Source organism: Ictidomys tridecemlineatus, chromosome 2 (genome assembly GCF_052094955.1).
Source record: "Ictidomys tridecemlineatus isolate mIctTri1 chromosome 2, mIctTri1.hap1, whole genome shotgun sequence".
Classification (NCBI taxonomy): Eukaryota; Metazoa; Chordata; class Mammalia; order Rodentia; family Sciuridae; genus Ictidomys; species Ictidomys tridecemlineatus.
Genome location: NC_135478.1, coordinates 157,158,397 through 157,177,053, shown reverse-complemented (window position 1 = coordinate 157,177,053; position 18,657 = coordinate 157,158,397). Strand labels below are relative to the sequence as shown.

The 18,657-nt window shown below is 37.3% G+C and overlaps 2 protein-coding genes across 4 annotated transcripts in view; one reads left to right on the top strand and one right to left on the bottom strand.

The window, feature by feature from the left end:
• Positions 1-16,833, bottom strand: part of Ankmy2 (ankyrin repeat and MYND domain containing 2) — a 35,624-nt gene extending 18,791 nt beyond the window's left edge. The window contains exons 1-4 of one of the 2 annotated variants that reach the window (XM_005328776.5): positions 16,552-16,833; positions 9,885-9,949; positions 4,981-5,119; positions 3,025-3,123 (exon numbers count right to left, since the gene is read on the bottom strand). In XM_005328776.5, the coding sequence (XP_005328833.1) occupies positions 3,025-3,123; positions 4,981-5,119; positions 9,885-9,949; positions 16,552-16,618 (370 nt within the window). In that variant the 5' untranslated portion in view covers positions 16,619-16,833. Of the gene's footprint in view, positions 1-3,024; positions 3,124-4,980; positions 5,120-9,884; positions 9,950-15,448; positions 15,806-16,551 lie in introns of those variants that run through there. The other variant, XM_040291727.2, reaches the window with a different exon arrangement.
• A 308-nt stretch (positions 16,834-17,141) lies between these two features.
• Bzw2 (basic leucine zipper and W2 domains 2) overlaps positions 17,142-18,657 on the top strand; it is a 55,546-nt gene continuing 54,030 nt past the window's right edge. The window contains exon 1 of one of the 2 annotated variants that reach the window (XM_005328777.4): positions 17,142-17,294. The gene's annotated coding sequence lies outside the window, so the exon portion shown is untranslated. The remainder of the gene's footprint in view (positions 17,295-18,657) is intronic. The other variant, XM_078040030.1, reaches the window with a different exon arrangement.

Below are 18,657 nucleotides of genomic sequence, written 5' to 3'. Positions count from 1 at the left end.
ACATGGAATTTATAAAAATAAATAAGACTATTAAAAATAAACTCCCTGTGGCAAAGGTTCTCATAAGAATCAAAGGGAAAAAAAATACTGGCATAAAATAATTTAAAGACATTTGGTCTTAGACAAGCAAGCGGTTAACAACTGTAAAATACATGAAGCTCCTTGTTAGAAGAAAAGACAACACCAAAGAAAAACAATTAAAGAATATGAACAAACCACCCACAGAAGGGAAAATACAAATGATCAGCAACAGCACTTTAATTTCACTAAACAAAACCTTTCCCTTTATAAAGAAAGGTAAATTCATGATATACCATCTTTTCAACTATCAGACTGGCAAAACTGAAAGAGTGATAACATCCAGTTAAGGACACTAATGTAAAAGGATACTAATCCTTTTGGAAAACAATCTAGACTTACATTAAAATTAAAACTATATATCCTTTGCCTCAGGAATTTTACTTCTGAGAATATGTATCTTATAGATACATAAAAATAAAAAATTATAACAAAGATGATTATTACATAGTTTCTAGGGAAGTGGTTAAAAAAACTAAAATCTGTCAGCAAGGAAGAGCTAAATGAACTGGGAAACATTTATATCAAGAAATGTTATATAGCTACTGAAATAACAATTGGTTTATACCTACTGAGTTGGGAGGAATTCCCATGGTACACTGATAAGTGAAGGAGACAAGTTGCAAGGAATGTTTACTGTATAGTTGATCACATTTTTAAAAAAATTTTGTACCTGTGTATGCACATGTATATATACTGATCCACTTGAAGCAAACAAAAAGGGAAAAATAACTTATTTGTTTTGGACCTGGGCACGAACCCAGGGACACTTAACCACTGAGCCACATTCTTAGCACGTTTTATATTTTATTTAGATACAGGGTCTTGCTAAGTTGCTTAGGGCCTCACTAAGTTGCTAAAGCTGGCTTTGAACTTGTGATCCTCCTGCCTCAGCCTCCTGAACGGCTGGGATTATAGGCATGCACCATCACACTGGGAAGAATGACTGTTTTTCAGTCTTTTTATATGGAAAATTTATTCCAATTGAAAAAATGTTCAGTCTGTAAAACTAGTCTAAATAGATTAAAATGCATGTAAAATGCTATTCTTATTTTAGAATGTGACCGTGGACAATTTATGCTTTAGATCTTTGTTAGCTTTGTAGCATAAAGAAAAAAGAGCACACGTTAATGACTGAAAGAAAAAGCTCCTCCACTTCCAGGTCTGTAAACTTGGGAAGGTTAACCTCTACCTGAGCTCTGTTTTGTTTCATCATGGACATAATGATCACTCATAGAGCTAAATAAAAGTTGGGACACGTTCTAATTCCCCTGCTTCATTGCATATAAATAAGAAAACTGAGGCTCATTGGAAGTGACAGGATTTGACCAGGATGCTAATAACAGCAGAAATGAACTAAAATATGTTTCCATGTCAGTAGTTTAGCGGTTTTTCCCACTGCACTAACCTGCTCAAAACTAACTTAGAGATGAGTTGGAAGCAACCATGGGTCTCCAACAGGGAGACAAAATATTTCTCTGAAGCTTGCACAGCAAGGCCATACATTTCTCAAATCCTTATGAAATTAAAATAAAATAAAATAGGGATACTTTTTTTTTTATAAAGCTGTCACAAGGCAACCAAATGAGTAGCTGATTTAATCACTGAAAGTCTCTATATTTTTAAAAAATGTAATAATAAAATTTAACTAGATACTCAGTTACAGTTGTATACATCTGATTAATTCCCACTGAAGCTCAACTCAAACATAATTTCTCTCAAAACCCCCTTGGAATAAAAAAGAATATCTCCTCTTTCTACATATTTCTATGGAATTAAATTCTCCCTTGATATAGCGTTTTGCACTGCCATTGCTATTTGCCTTTAAATGCCATGAAAACATGACCAACCTCTATCTTGTTCACCACTATAACTGAACCACCTGAGAGTGATACTGTGTATACAGGTTATAAACATTAAGAATTTTTTTTAAACAAATCATTGGACAAGGCCACTAAATAAATCAGATGTTTCTATCTTTACTTTTTTTTTTTAATCAGTGGACTCTCTTAACTACCAGATCAATCAACGAGGCCAAAATACCAATGATCAAACATTCATTCTCCTAAACCAAAACATTATGTCAGGTAACAGGACTAACATGCCAAGAATCACTGGACACACAAAAATAAACATTTGTAATTGATAAAGATGATAATGAAGCAGCTAAATATTATTATAAAACATTCCTTCCTAAAAAAGAATTGCATCACTATTGTAATTATTAATAGAAACTGATACTATTTGTTTAGTGCTACATGTAAGGTCCTTTCAGTCTATCATCTCTTATAATCCTTAAAATGACCTTGTAACTATTTTACAATGAGGAAGCTGAAAGAATTATTAAATGCCTTGTTATTAAATGGCACAGCCAGAATTTCACTTTACAATTGCTGACTTCACAGTTTACAGTCTTAAATATTAAGTCAAACTACTTCCATTAGAGAAATAAAACAAAGGACTTGGCTACAATTAAAATGGCCCTACTATTCTTTGTATCTCACAAAATGGAAATTCGATATATGCCTTCATTTTCCACAAATATCACTAGTTATTTTAATATGCTAAAAGAGAGTGGATTGTGAACATTTGTCTCTCTCTCTTTTTTTTTTTTTTTTTAAGTCCAATACTTGGGATTGAACCCAGGGGCATTCAATCACTGAGTTACATCCCCAGCCCTATTTTATTTTGTATTTAGAGACAGGGTCTCACTGAGTTGCTTCACGCCCAGCTGTTGCTGAGGCTGGCTTTGAACTCGAGATCCTCTTGTCTCCAGTCTCCCAAGCTGCTGGGATTACAGGTTACATTTTCTTTTAAAAAATAACAACAACAAAAAAATAAAATAAAAAATAACAACAAAATTTTCATTCTGAAAAGCAAAGTGGTATCTTTTCCCAGAAGGGAAACTTTGAGAATAATCTAATGGAAAACTATAGCAAAACTCACCCACAAAAGCTGCCATCTGAGCTGCTGTTCTCCCTACAGAGTTGACAACATCTGTCTCTGCACCAGCCTCCAACATTACCCATGTGATGTCTTTGTTACCTAGTGTTAAAGGGAATATATTCGTTAATATAAGGAATATACAATGTAAACACCTTCAAAATTCTCTTGTATCTCTTCTTCCTCCCACATTTACTTTTAGCTTTCCATCATGGGAACATTGTCATGTTTTTCAAAATATGAATCATAATTATAAAAAAAATAAAATAAAATTCTACAGGATCTATTTAAAAATTAACCAAATTTTCTGGAAAAAAAATCAGGCAATAAAAAAAGGAATGGCATGGGATTGACTATCACATTTAAAAATAATTGAAATATATTTCCCTAATGATAATCCTCAATATAAAATCAAAACAACCATACAAAAGTATCAAAAACAACAACAGGGGGCTGGGGTTGTGGCTCGGTGATAAAGCACTTGCCTAGCATGTGTGAGGCACTGGGTTCAATTCTCAGCACCACATAAAAATAAATAAAAAAAAAAAATAAAGGTCCATTGATAATTTTAAAACAACAAAACAAACAAACAACAACAACAACCACAAAAACCAGAAGAGAAAGAATGAATAGGAATCTTCCTTTAATACCCACTAACTCTTTCTAACCCTCACAACTAAAGGCTCTGGAATAACTATCAACAACTTAGGATCTATCTTTCTAGATGTTTTTCTATCTAAACATCCATAGTTGTTTTCACTAATGGAATCATTATAGATGCTTTGCCAATAAACACTACAGTTAATGAATATTATTTTCTGTCCATTCTTCCAAATTTGAACCACCATTTCCTGAGGAACAGTTCCTAGAAAATATGGATGGATTGAAGGTTAGGCATATTTTAAATGCATTTTGCCAGGTTTGGCTTCTAGGAAGGTTGGACTACAATGTTACTCACCAACACAATGCAAAAAGTTCCTGGGCATTATTCTTAACCTTTGCCAATATAATAAGCATAAAATTAGGATTCATTTGATTATTGTTGAAAATGTTTTGTATGTTGATAAAATATTTCTTTTGTTCTTTGGTAACATAGTACTTGTTTTTTTCTAGTGGATATATAAAAATTGTTTATATACAAATATAGCAATACAACCATTTAAAATATAAATATTTTCCTCCATTTTTCATTTCTATTTTATTTATTTATTTCTTAATGTGGTGCTGAGGATCAAACTCAGTTCTCACACATGGTAGGCAAGCATCTAACACCAAGCCACAAACCCAGCCCTTTCACTTGTATTTTAACTCTTTTTATGGTATATATCATGGTATATATGCCAATGTTTAAATTTAATAAATTAGACAATATTGTCCTTTTGGGGCTTATAAATGCATTTGTGTTCCAAGATTATAAAAACACAGATTACTGTTTTTAAAATGAGATTATTATATCTGTATTTTCTTAAAACAACTGCAATAATCACAGATAACCTCACTTAATTTTACATCACATTTCTCAACTGACTTTATTCAGCAAAGAATAAATATCATAAATAAGTTTCTAAATGGGTGATCATGTTAAAATTGCAGTGAGACAAATTGCCCTATCATAGCAGCTACCGGATCAAGAGAACCAAGAAGTGTTTGCTTCAAAATATCAAGAAACAGAACATCAAGGTAACTAACGTAACAAACCCAGCTTCTCAATTACACCAAATTATATTGTCAACATAATGAACCAATTGATTTGAATCTCTAAAGAAACAGATTGCCAATTTAGGTATATAATTAAGTTCATACTTTATAACTTTTCAAAACCAATTCCTACCACTCCATCCCATCAAAATTGATCTTAAAATTACTAAAATAAAAATGCATTTAATTTCAAATACCTAGGCATTTAAAACAAACTTGTAAAGGTATCTAATATTAATAGAGCAAGGGCTCAGACTTCACCAGAAAGTGCAGCAAACATGAGGGCCGTGTATCCATGTTCATGTTGATGACAATTCACATCAGCTCCATGTCGCAAAAGTAACTTGCACATGTCGAGTTTTCCTTTATATGCTGCATGCATGAGAGGAGTCATTCCATTCTTCAACCAAAAGTAAAAATGTATTAATTTTACATATTTACATTTTCCTTACCATGAATATAAAATAAATATGAATTAAAAGCATGTTAAAGCCTGCAAACTATTTTTTATTGTTTCTAGTTTATTATATGCAAACTATTTTTATATTCATTTCTCCACCTGAATCCTTCATCAACTTTTGAGATTTTTAAATTTTTTCTAGTTCATTATATGCAAACTATTTTTATATTCATTTCTCCACCTGAATCCTTCATCAACTTTTGAGATTGTTTTTATACATCAACATACAGATTTGGAAAGGATGTATTTGATTCTTTGATACATGGCGGGGCAAAAACAAGTACACAGATTTCCAACCTTCTCATCTCTACCATACATACTTAGCTCCTGGGGAACATATAAACTCATAATATCAAACTAAAGAAAAACCTTGAAGCAAACGAAACCCATCAAAAGGAAAGTTGAATAAAGTACAGCGTATTCTTAACAGTGGATATTATTAAGCTATCAAATAAACTAATTCATCTGTACCTACTGAATTGGAAAAGTTTTAATGACTACCAATGAGAAAAAGGTGTAGCAAATGTTTATTAGAGTGATATCATTTCGAAAAACAAATATACCCAAATCACATAGTTTAATCACATTATGATATCACATATGTTTTATACACACATACACACACACACACATACACACACAGAGCTGGTTGGTAGTATTCATACTGGACTATACTGTTTGGTCTCCAAATATTTTGTGCATATTCGTTGAAACAGTCATCTTTATATGTACTGTGCTCCTAATATTATTTGATGAATAAATTAATGAGCTATTTATGAGTGAATTTTCTCCAAACTAAACTATATGCTGGAATGCCAAAGTGGTTTAGGATTAAAAACCTTCTAAGCTATACAATCCCTTACTATTGTAATCTTGGAATGCTAACATAATTTGAGTTGTTCTTGATGATTTCAAACATCCCGCCCACCTCCACCCTCATATTGAGGACTGAAACCAGGAGGCTCTACTACTAAGCTACATCTCTAGCCTTTTTAAAGAAAATCTTTACATGCCTCTCTAAGTTGCCCAGGTTGTCCTTGAATTTGCAATCCTCCTGCCTCATCCTCCTGAGTAGCAGGAATTACAGGCTTGTTCCAGCATGCCTGGCCAGACTATTATTCTTGTTAACACAATGCCATACTGTTCTTAAAAAGGTTGCTGACAGAAGGATAGGACCTTTCAGGTGGTTGCACAAGAGGAAACTCAGTGGGAGTAATCAGTGTTTCTTGGGTGTAAGAATGGAAAAATAAGGAAATAATAACTTAAGACATCCTTAATTGAGTGTTTTTACAGGAATGCAGTGGGCAGGTTAGTGCGGCACTCATTGTACACAGGCCACCAGTGGAGTGCTTTAGGAAAAGGGAATGAACTGCATAGTCATTAGCCTCTGAATAAGGCAAAGAACATAGGGTGACTACCCTAATGGATGATGAAACCTGTACATAAAAGGATAGTGTGTAGAGCAGGCTGGAAGGACTTAGTACCATGGTGGTAACAATGAAGTAATCAGGTATTTCTTTCACAAATTTTTAGGACTCAGGCTTCAATCAGGGAGTTTAATATTTTCTATTCATCCAGAACAGTAGGCAGCCAAAGGGTGCCTGTTTTCTTGTCTGTGCTTTAACTCTCTATGTTAATGAGTTCTGCCCATTGATCTGCCTACCTCTCTTTGTTTCCCACTACTCCTTTTCCATTCATTTTCAAATTCTTTTTTCTTCTCTCTTGTTATTTCTCATTTACCAGCTATCATCACAGCAGGAATTGTATTCTAGAGTCAATCAATCAATGAGTGATCTTCTTTCCAAAATGTAAAGTTATCTCAATTACATCATTTGCAGGGCAATCTCTGAACCTGATGTTTTCTTGTGTCAATAAAGTAGTGTGTATTTTTTGCCATATCAATTCAGTGGTGTGCTGAATATTTCTAGGGATTAGAAACCAAACTCATAGTAACAACTTTAGCTTTCAAAGAATTGGGTAGCACACATATTTCCTGATCTCTTAGTTCAATTTTGCAATATACAAATTTAAAACAGTATAAAGGAAATTATAAAATTTGAGAGCACTGTTACTGTGTTTCACCTTGGTTCTAGTACTATTTATGGAAATATTTAAATGGACCACAAAAAAAAAATGATGTTAACAAGTTTTGATGTTAACATCAAAGAGATATAAAGCCACCATACTATAAATTTTCTAGTCTTTCAAGTATTTTTTTAAGAGAGAGAGAGAGAGAAAGAGAGAATTTTTTAATATTTATTTTTTAATTTTCGGCGGACACAACATCTTTTTTGTATGTGTGCTGAGGATCGAACCTGGGCCAGACGCATGCCAGGCTAGCGCGCTTCCGCTTGAGCCACATCCCCAGGCCCCTTTCAAGTATTTTTATACTGCTGCAGTCTGGTTGGGCACAAATTAACTGAGCCGCCACAAAGCCTTGTAGGCTCAAACAGCAACTCTTTATTCCTGAACTCTCACTGGCACTCTACACACACTTCCCAGGAACACACTGCCTCCACTGGGCTCCACAATTCTCTCAAGAACCCTGGGAGAACTCAGCAGGCGCCTGAGGCAGCAGGATGGGCCCTAATCCCAGCAGGATCTGCCCTAATCCCAGAGCAGGGTCACCTTTCAACTATTCCCTCTAGCAAAATGCCAGGCATCATTTCGACTAAACTGTGGCTCTCAACATCATACTATTTCAGGGTAAATATCAAAGGAAATGAATAATTCAAAACAAAACAGCTAAGCTTCAAGAAAAATAATATTCCCATGTTTAAAATAAATTTGGTAAATTAATATGCTATGTTCCCGTTATAAGTATAGAATAGCTTAATATGAGGAAGAAAATTAAAATATTGAATGTTCATCTCTGCTCAAATTAGGAAAGTAGTGAAGTTTCATAAAATGTTATCATAGTGTTAAATGTAATTCATCAATTCTATGAAATATTTGGTTTTTATATTAAATCTATGAATTTGAGTTTCCATTTCTGCCTTTTTTAATATTTCTAAAATCTAGAGTTTTTAAATCTATGGCACCTTAGATCCAATGAAAGATCAGAATGAAACTTCTCACCTCCTTGACTTTTCTCAAAGACAAACTAGAAATATCTATTTACCTGAATTGTATGAAAAAAAAAAGCCTTTACATTCTTTAAATACAATGACTTTAAAAATGATTGATATTCATCTTCCACAATTCTTAAATCAAAGAATTCATCAATATTAGGCTACTATGCTGTACGTCTGTAGGAGCTCTAATTTCTTCATATCTTCAATGATATTCATTATTACCTACTTTATAAATTAGAACTATCCCAAGTAAATATGAAGTAGTATCTCATTGTGGCTTTGATTTGCATTTCCCTGGTAGCTAATGATATTGGGCATTTTTTCATATGTATATTGATCATTGATCTATTTTATGTGGAGCAAAGGAATTTTTCAATAAAGTTATATGTACCTTAATAATTAATTTATAGATGTTTTTAAAGTATGTTCTTGCTGTTAAGTCCCTCATCACATATACTTTGTAAAAATTTTTTCCTATTCTATAGGCTCTATTTTCATTTTCTTAATGGTGTGCCTTGAAACACAAAAGGTTTTATTTTGGTGACTTCCAATTTATCTAGACTTCTTTTGTGGCTTGGCTTTATTGCTTTTTAAATTTTATTGTATTTAATTTTATTTTTCCTAACTCATTTCTCCTACTTTTTGCATGTACCTTACTCTTTTTATATAATTTCATGAACTGAAAACTTAGAACACCACAAAGATTGAAAGTACAATGATAGCTTGGCATGGTGGCACACTCCTGTAATTCCAGCAGGAAGGCTAAGAAGGCTAAGGCAGGAAGATCTTAAGTACAAAGCCAGCCTTAGCAATCAAGTAGGGTCCTAAGCAACTTAGTGAGACCATGTCTCAAACTTTAAAAAAATAAAATAAAAAAATACTCATGTAAAACAGGCAATGATAAATGCACATCATTTCTTCTAAATATCACTCTGGTCACCTAAACAGCTTTTGATAAATGTTGTATTTTCAATTCAAAAGGCAATTTCTATTCTACTTATTCATTAATCTAAGAATTAATGAATTATTATTATTTTTTTTTTGTTTTGTACCAGGAATTAAACCCAGAGCCACATCCCCAGCATTTTTTATTTTTTGAGACAGGATCTTGCTAAATTGCTTAGGGCCTTGCAAGTTGCTGAGGCTGGCTTGGAATTTGCTGTCCTCCTACCTCACCCTCCCTTGTTGCTGGGATTATTGGCATGTATACCACCACTAGCCTGGTGCTAAAAAATTATTTAGAGTTCACATATTCCCAGATATATTCTTTATTATTTTGATTATATTTTTATTTTTCATCTATCACACACTGCATTTGGTGAACTTGTTTGATATCAGTTAGAATTTCCTTTACAAAATAGTATAACACATGATTCATTAATATATAAAAGATCTTGTTTCTTATACTTGACCAAAGAACAATATGACTTGGGCTTAATTTGTACTTATTTGATTACTAACAAGATTATACATGTTTCAGATGCATGTCTTTTGTGACTTGCCTGTTTACATTGATTTGGAGAGTGTCAGCATAATTTGAACACAAATACTAGAAAACTTTTACTGACAGATTATATGTGTCATCCATTCACACAGGAAATAAAACATTTTATTAATATTTTTCATTTTACCTCATCCAAACAGTTAACACGAACATTCTTACTGGATAAAAGTGTTCCAGCTTCTTGGACAGTACCTGAAAAAAAGTTGAAAACTAAGATTATTTACCACTAGAATTAAACATATCAAAATAATAAACTTAAAAGGATTATCTGTAAAACTAAGACCAGTCAGCCCTTGGGTTGCAAGAAAATAAGGCATCCAATCACATAACATTTATTCACAAAGTAGAGAGGAATAGATTTATAGAAACTAAAATAGGTTATCTTGTTTTTACTTTAACTGACCTTAAATTATGTTAAATTAGCCACATTTTCATTTTGGCTACAATATAATAACCACAAAGTGTAAGATTTAATATTGAAACAAATCTTAAAGGGCATCTGATCCAAATCACCATCTACAGTTTAAATTCTAGTCAGTGTAATACTTGGAATTCAAAACGCAGTCAGTATTTATATAATTTGTCAGCACTAGGTCTTGTGAATTAATGCATGTTTATAATGGAATGCTTGGTTTGGAAATGCTTAGGTGAAACTAAACTGTAAAATCTGGTGCCCGTTGAAAATGTTCTATGGTCAATATTCAAACCAGCATGCTGAAAATGATCAAATTTAAACTTGAAGGTCAGTCCTCAGTGAATTTGGAAACCAACTGAAATTGGGCCATGATTATCAGGTTTTTCCAGTCTTCTGTAAGGCATAATGGCAGAATCAAGTGACTTCAGGAGACAATGTTGAGATTATCATCATTAATACAAGACATGTTCTGCCAAATCATTTTCTGGTTTGACTGGGAAGAGAACAAAGAAATTGATGTTCTCAGGGAGAAAGGATAAGATGAGCCTCTTTTCTAAAAGAACATTATAAAGAATAGGATCATCCCCCAACCAGGTTATCTCTGCTTTTCAGAATTACTGTTCGAGAATGTACTAAATTCTGCTAGCCTTCCAGAATAAAGGTGGAATACAAAATGAAGATCAGTATGTTCTTTCTCCCCAACCTGCCCCTTAGACAAGTCCTTGAGTGTTGCACTCCAACAGAGGAACAGAAATGTCCCCTCCGTATACAGAGGCATGTCTCTGTTGGGAAAATGTCAAGAGAATGATCTACATGTCCCTGGAGTATGACAGCAGCTATTTTTGTAAAGAGTGCATTTTCCTGACCCTGAACTCCAACTAAAGGCAGTTGGTATCTTAGCTGAATGCCTTAAAAAAAAAAAAAAAAAAAAAGGCAGGGGGTAGAGTGGGGATAGGGGAGGTTTGAGTTTGTAAGCAAATTCTACATTAACCTTATCCATACCTGTGGCTTCTTGTCAGAGACTTTCTCAAAGAGCTCTAGAGAAGAATTAAAACTGAACAAAAACTCCTGCATCCCATTTTCACTTAAAGATGTTTCACATTCTCCACTGCGAACTAACTGCAGTTGCTTTCTTTCTGGCCAGGGTATTACGAACACTACAGGGATTGTGAGCATGTCAAAGCCTGCTACATGTCAAGGTGAGGATGGGGATTATGATCAAAAACATTTGGTTCTCATTAGCAAACAATCTGCTAATTCTATAAAATGTTTGCCCAGTAGCCAACAATCTGAGTTAATCTGTTTGGTCAAGGAATTTTTTTTTTAAGTGTAAAAAAAGCAAATCTGTAATGAAGAAAAGCAAAGCAAGCTGTAATGAAGGGAAAAACAAAACAAAAACAAAAAAATGAACCATTCTCTCCTGTTAAACTCTTATTCAGTTGTCTCAATATTTCACTTCTGACACCAAATTACCAAATGTGTGAAGGTTTCCCCCCACATACCAAGCAATTCTCAGCCGACACCAATGGGGTGTCCTCCTCAAGTTCCTAGGATGGCTCAAAGAACTCAGGGAAAACCATTTACTAACATTTCCCTATTAATTTTAAAGGACATTTCAAAGGATATAGCTGAAAAGCTCAGTGGAAGAGACACATAGGGCAAGTGTATGGTCTTTAAAGAAAAGGGGGACTTGGGAGGCTGAAGGAGGATCCCAAGTTTGAAGCCAGGCCCAGCAACTCAGTGAGACATGGTCTTAAAAAAAAAAACAGGGCTGCAGTGTTCCCTGGGTTCAATCCCCAGAACGGTCATCCTCTAAAAAAGAAAAGGGGAACAGTAAAACACCATGTCCCTGAATGCCTCCTTCGTGTTCCCTAAAACCTAGCCAAGTTAAAGGTACAAAGAGAGCATGCCTGGGCCAAAATGTGCAGCTATATATTATCTTGAAGGACACTGACTTTCTCATGCACACTAGGGGCAAGTTAGTGCTCTCTGCTGAAAGCTACCTTCTTGCATGCCAGGAAAATTACTCCTAGAGCTGCTTGTCACACAAGCAAACTAAGCAAGCTAATGCTGATGTCACTGCTTCTGTAACTTAACACATAAAAGCCCTGTCAGTGGCGACTAGTGCAGAACTGAGGGCACTGTGGTAAGGATATGTGTCATTCATCTAGCCAGCCACCATGGGACAAAATCCATGAGGAACAGAGACACTACTTGGTGAAGCACTTTGAAGGATGGGAGTAGAACTGTCACTGATTTAAGTTTTTCCCAATAAGTCATATGTCTCCCATACCATCTCTGGGCACTTTCTTTGGGTCTTTTAGCAACCTTACCATTGGACTGGCACAACTGGGCTATGGATGTGATAGTAAGGTATATGGGAAGGGGGACACAACCTTCTTTGGGTGTTCCAACTAGCAATAATTTGGATACTCTCTGAATCTCAGAGTTCAAGAATACGTATGGAGACTTCAAAACAGACATAATCTATTATTAACTTAATCTTCATCACGTCCGTCCTTCCTGGAGGATGGCAAGAGACTCTAATTATGACTTGAGCTCTAGAGTGACCAGCCCCATTCTGAAGCTATCTAAGAGCCCACCAAGAGGCAACTTATAAAATTATAACAAAATACACTCCTGTGACCCCAGGTATTCCAAGGCATTAGCAACTGTTTTCAGTAACCAGGGTCAAAGACCAAATGTTAGAGCAAAAGATGCACCTAACACTCTTGCTTAGGAGTTTATGAGGGTTTTAGGAATTGTGTCAGGAACTGGGGGCAGAGAGCAAACACATATTTATTTTATCACAAATGTGCACACACATGTGAAAACACATACTTACACACACCACTCAATAAGTTATGGTTAGCCTTTTGAAATGCAAGGACCAGGATGAGAAAATTCTGAAACAGTGTGGGCTTCTATGGAATTAAAACAGGTTTTAGAAAATGGATGAGCAACAATATCAATTAAAAAAACCTTGTGGTGGCTTTTAATTTAGTGTTCCTAATTTAATGATATTAGGAAGAAAACATAAACAGTCCAGAATAGCATAGAAATGAGAAACATGGTTCATTTTGAGGTTTTACTTTATTCTTACCTTACCACTCATAGTACATCTCAAACAATATCTTGCAGTGAAGTTTAAAAGATAAACTGTGATAGTCTGAGTCAGAAATGTGTTAAATATGATTTAACAAATTCTTAAGGTAAGGATGCATCACTGAAAGGAGACATGATATCAGCCAAATTTTACCTTCTTTGGAGAAAAAAAAAATTAACAGATCCAATTTCTTTTGCTACTTTAAATAAATATTGACTTTTGTGTCTAAAAAATTAACAGATCTAAACTAATGAAAGTAATACTAAAATTTGTTTCCTTCTGAGGACTTTTCTGGGTTGCTCAAAACAAAAGAATACAATACAACCTGATTCATTAAGGTGAAACTGATCAGTTTATCTGAATAAACCAGCATTTCATCAGGGAAAAGATGGTGCAAGGGAGTGACATTCTCTGTTATTATCTTTTCTTCCTCCATACTACTGCCCTTTTAGGACTACTATGAAATTCAATATGACCTACAAAACCCTCAGCTTCCCCATATACAAAGCAAAGACAGTAGTATCCATCCCATAGGATTCTTAAGAGGATCCTATATGGGTACATTGTAAGCCTTTGTTACATATTAGACATTCTTTTTATTTCATATTCAGAGCATCACAATATAATTTGTTGTTACATTTCTAATATCCAGATAGAGTCCGTAGGTCATTACTGAAGATCATCAGATACAGCTAAAGCAAACAGGGAGAAACAAACTTGTGACATTCTGTTTCCAGCAGTCCATTGGAAAATCATGAGATTCAGGCATGTATAGGTTTGTCTTTTTGCAGTGCTGAGGATTGAAAGCAGGGCCTCGTACATGCTGGCTATTCACTCTATCACTAAGCTACACCCTCAACCACTAGGTATGTGTATATCTGAATAATCATTTTAGTGGAATCCCCAAAAATGGACATTGGAAGAAATCTGTACCCGAGGTACGGAAATCATTTGGCTTGTTAGTTGCTATAAGGTATAAAAAAAAGTTATATGAAAACATTTAAAGTGCCTTAATTTAAATACATAGACATAGACTTTTATATAATCACAGATATAAAGCTAAAAATATATTTCTGTAGAGTATCTATCACATTCATTTAAAATAGTGGATTTGTGTGAAGTTTCTAAAAGTTCTCCTACTTCATTTTCATTGTCTATAAAGAAGAAATTAACATATTTACCATAGCAACAGATAACAGTGCTTTACCTATACAAACTCATTTCATCCTAGCAATAATGCTGTGAGGGAGGTACTATTATTTCCATTATTCACATGGAAAAGGTGAAATTCAGGAAAAATAACTTTCACAATGCCACATCAGTAATAAATGATTGAGATAAGATTCAAAACAAGACCACATGGCTAACCACCACCCCATAAAGAATCTTATAACAAAATAATCTCTAGCTCATTAAAATTAAATGCATTAATACATGCATAGTGGTTAAAATTGTGCCTTGCTTGTAATAACATACTGGCTATAGTTGTTATTGTCTCATATCTCCCATTACCCATATTGAGAGGGCAATGATTGCCCACAGACCTTAATTTATGAACAATGTATCACCTACTAAATCCACTTCAGTTCTTTTCTCATTGATATGGGCCAATAAAAGTGATGAAACATAGCATCCTGCACTCATACAACTTGATCCATGATGTGAATCCAGAAACACCACAGCACTAAGTAGAGTAAATGTTCATCAATTCTGTTTTGTATAATCTTTGGAATAAAAACTGGTGGACCTCTTAGAATTTATTCGGGAATGCCCACCTCCTCTTTCAGAGACCTAGTTTATAAAACTGCTCACTGATTTTCACTTTTAACAGTATATGTGATAGTTCTGGCCTGTTCAAAATCAGGATTCTTATCCTTGGCGGGCTGCGAGTTGATCTTTTGTCCCTTTTTGCCCAGCAAAAAACAGCAGGTAGACAAGTGGAATTCATGTTTTATGAAATGAATCTCTGAGACACCAAAGACAGGGAGAGATTATTCAGAGACAGAACAGAAAGACTGCAATGCCAAATAGGTCATCTAGAACTGTGCAGTACAAACAATGACAACCCAACCCAAAGTCCCTCAATTCTGGCAAAGAACACATGGTAAATTTAGCTGCAACTGACTTTGAAATGTTGAGATAAAATCAAATGGGCTTAGCCCATCATCACCTGTTGAGTTTAAATTCTTTTTTCCCCCTCCTTTACATCTGGGCTTTCTTTGTTGTTCTGAAGAATGAATTGGCCTTATTCTCGCTACTTAGAAGAAGGGAACCTGGGAGCCAGCCTTATGATGGAATTCTGGGCCTTTCTGCCATTTGAGGGCAGACGTGGCTTTCTAATTCTTGAATTTAAAACCACATTAATCATGCCGACAGTCCCACGCATCCTCGTCCCAGCACCTTGACAGTGCAGGAGATGCATGCGGTCATGGGGTCACTTGCCAGGTAACGAGATTCAGCAGAGAACTCCTCTGGGACGTCCACTTTTGGGACTGAGGGCAAAACATGGCTTCTGGCTCGTCCCAGTGGCTTCCTTTCTACAAACCCGAGCAGCGGAAGTGGAACACGCTCAGGGAGGGTGGAAGGGAAAGCGCTGAGGAGCGGGGTTAGAAGATCCCAGCAGTGTAACACTGGCAGAGGGGTGGATGTGGACGTCTTGCCAATTTTCTCGCCTCTCTGCAGAAACCTGCGGCGACCAGGGCTTCTGGAAGCCCTGAATGCAGGGGACCTCAATGCGGCAAATTCTGGACCTAGTTCTAAGCCCGTATAGGAACCCCGCTCTGTGAGAGCTCCCACCACCCTCCAAGCGCGGGCGGGGACTAGCAAGGGATCCAGATAATTCGGCCTCCGGAAGTCGAAAGGGCCCTTTAGATACTCGCCTAATAACCTGGAACTAACAGGCCACTGTCGCCAAGACGAGCTGTGGTTAAAATCACCTGGGAGTTTTGAAGAACATGCACGCTAGGGCACTCGCCCTGGGGATGCTTCATTATAGTCTAAGGTGGGCAGTGGAAATCCGTGCGTTTCCAAAGCTGATTTTAGAGGACGCTCCTCTGCAGAGCTCCATACCTGTACCAGCAGTGTTTCTGCCTACCATACCTTCGCCTCCGCAAAGGGTCCCAGACCAAAGCCAGAAACGGTTTTCTTCCGACCCCAGACTGCCAATTTCACAGAACCACAGAAAAGGTTCACCCGGACCAGGGGCACCCCTGGGGCCCAGCTACTTCTCGCAGTCAAGTTTGCAGCTCCCGGATCAAAGCCCAACACCCATACCTTTCCCGATAACTTCCAGCAGCTCCTTTTCCTCCTGGGTCAGCTCGCCTTTCTTTATGTGAACCATTGTTCCCGCCAGCTTGAAGATTTAAAAAGGAGGTGTTAAAAAAGAAATGATGTGCCTGTGTTTCGAACGTCAACCGCAAAGAGGCAATTTGCGACCAGGGCACTGAAGCCAACCGCGGAAGCACTTCTCAGGCTCCTACAGGCTGGCGGGCTAAGAGCGAGCTCCGGCGAGCCGGGAAGGCGGACTCCGCAGATGCAGCTGCAGTCACCGCCCCCGCGCGTCATTGGCCCGGCCAGAAGGAGGAGCTGCAATAGGCAGCTACAAGATATTCCAATTGGAGCAGCCTACGAGGGAAAAATCAAATGGAAAAAACTAGAGGGGGGTATTAAATTCGCCTTACCCATCCCACGCCGACATCACGTCCGGCTCAGTTATCTGGGAATAAGCAATATTTAAAATTCTTGTATCCTGCATTCTCTGTCTGACATTGCCTTTCTGGCGTGCGCAAAGTCCTGCAAGTCTCGCTACAAACGCACAAAAACCCCGGTAGTGGTGCGATCCGGGATGGGGGCGGGCTCGGAGGCGGGGGCGGTACGGGAGGCGGAGCTTCGCTGGGTTCCGTGTGTCTATGTCAATGTGTCTGTCCTTCACTCCTCCATTGTCTGCCGCCGCCACTGCAGCTGCAGGAGTTTCCGCAGCCCCCAGCCTCGCGCGTCGTCGCTACCTCCTCGGACAGGTAAGAGGAAGCCCAGATGGGACCGGGAGACCTAGCAGGATTGGGGAAGCCGTGGCCGCCGCCGCGTCGGGGGCTTCCACACGGCCAAAGCAGGCGGGGAAAAAGCATGTGCCTCCTGGGGTGGCTTCCTGCCTCTAGGTGAAGAAGCCCCCATTCTACCCGCTCATCGCCACATGTATCAGTGCCCTGGGATGGAGACTCCCTACTCGCCACGTTTGGCCGTCCCAGGAGATCCTCTGAGCACTAGCGGGCGGGGGCCGACCACGCGGTGGGAAGTGGCGGGTGCACATGGTCTCGTGCGTGGCACAGCCAGATGCGACCTCCGGGGAGGCGGGCACTGGGGCTCTGGTCTAGAAGTAAGGACTAGAGCTCCCCTTTGCGAGCGAGATGAGCTCATGGTAAAGGACTCGGAGAAGGTAGTTTTTTTTTTGGCAAACCTCGCCCCCCCCCCATTACTTGTCATCTCCTTTTGGCCTCTGTGGAAGCTGTAGGAGAAAACCGGACCTGATCGCCCTGTGGTGCCTATTAAGGATGTTTGGAAGCAATTTACACTTACACTAATGCTAGATTTATGAGATACAGCCTGGAGGAAGGGGAAGGAAGGGCCTCTTCACTCTGCTAGAGTTCCCAGTCTCTTTGTAACTAAGATTTTGAGATTTATGGAATAGGGAGGGGGAAGGAGGGGCGGAGATTAAATTGGTGTTGCTGTCTATATATAGTCTTAGATTAGCCTCTTAATCCAAACTTCATTCAAATGTAATAATGTAGCCCGAGCTTCCCATAGGTAAATAGGGGGTATATAAAAGTGTTCACTCTTCAGTGGCTTAGAAACAAGACTCGCTTTCTGAAATATGTAGTCAGTCATTCCTCCAAGGTGTACATCCATAATGTTTTTACAGCATCAATGAAAGCTTCTTTAGAAATTACTGTTTGCAGTTTTACTGTTGTTTGTCTACAGGCAAGTATTGATGTTTCTCTCAAGACCCATCTGTGTCAAAGAGAAATATTTGAATAATTATGTAGATGGTTTTTGTTAAGCATCCCCAGGACCACTTTTTCTTCCCATAGTGCCATATAGAAAGTGAAATGCATTTTTCTCTAGCCTTATGTCTTCATTGTGCAGAAAGCATTTACTGACTCTTTTGAAATCCAGGGAAGATATTCATCATTATTTCTTACCTTTAACAAAAATCTTTCCTAAACTCCAGCTGCCTTTCCACGACACCCCTGATCCCCCTGCCAGGCTTCGGCTTTTGGGGAGGAGGGTAGATCTGGGCCAGAATATCTCATATGAAAATGGTTTCAAATTATTCATCTCCATGTATAACAAAGAAACTTTTGTTTGATGATGCTTTAATAATGA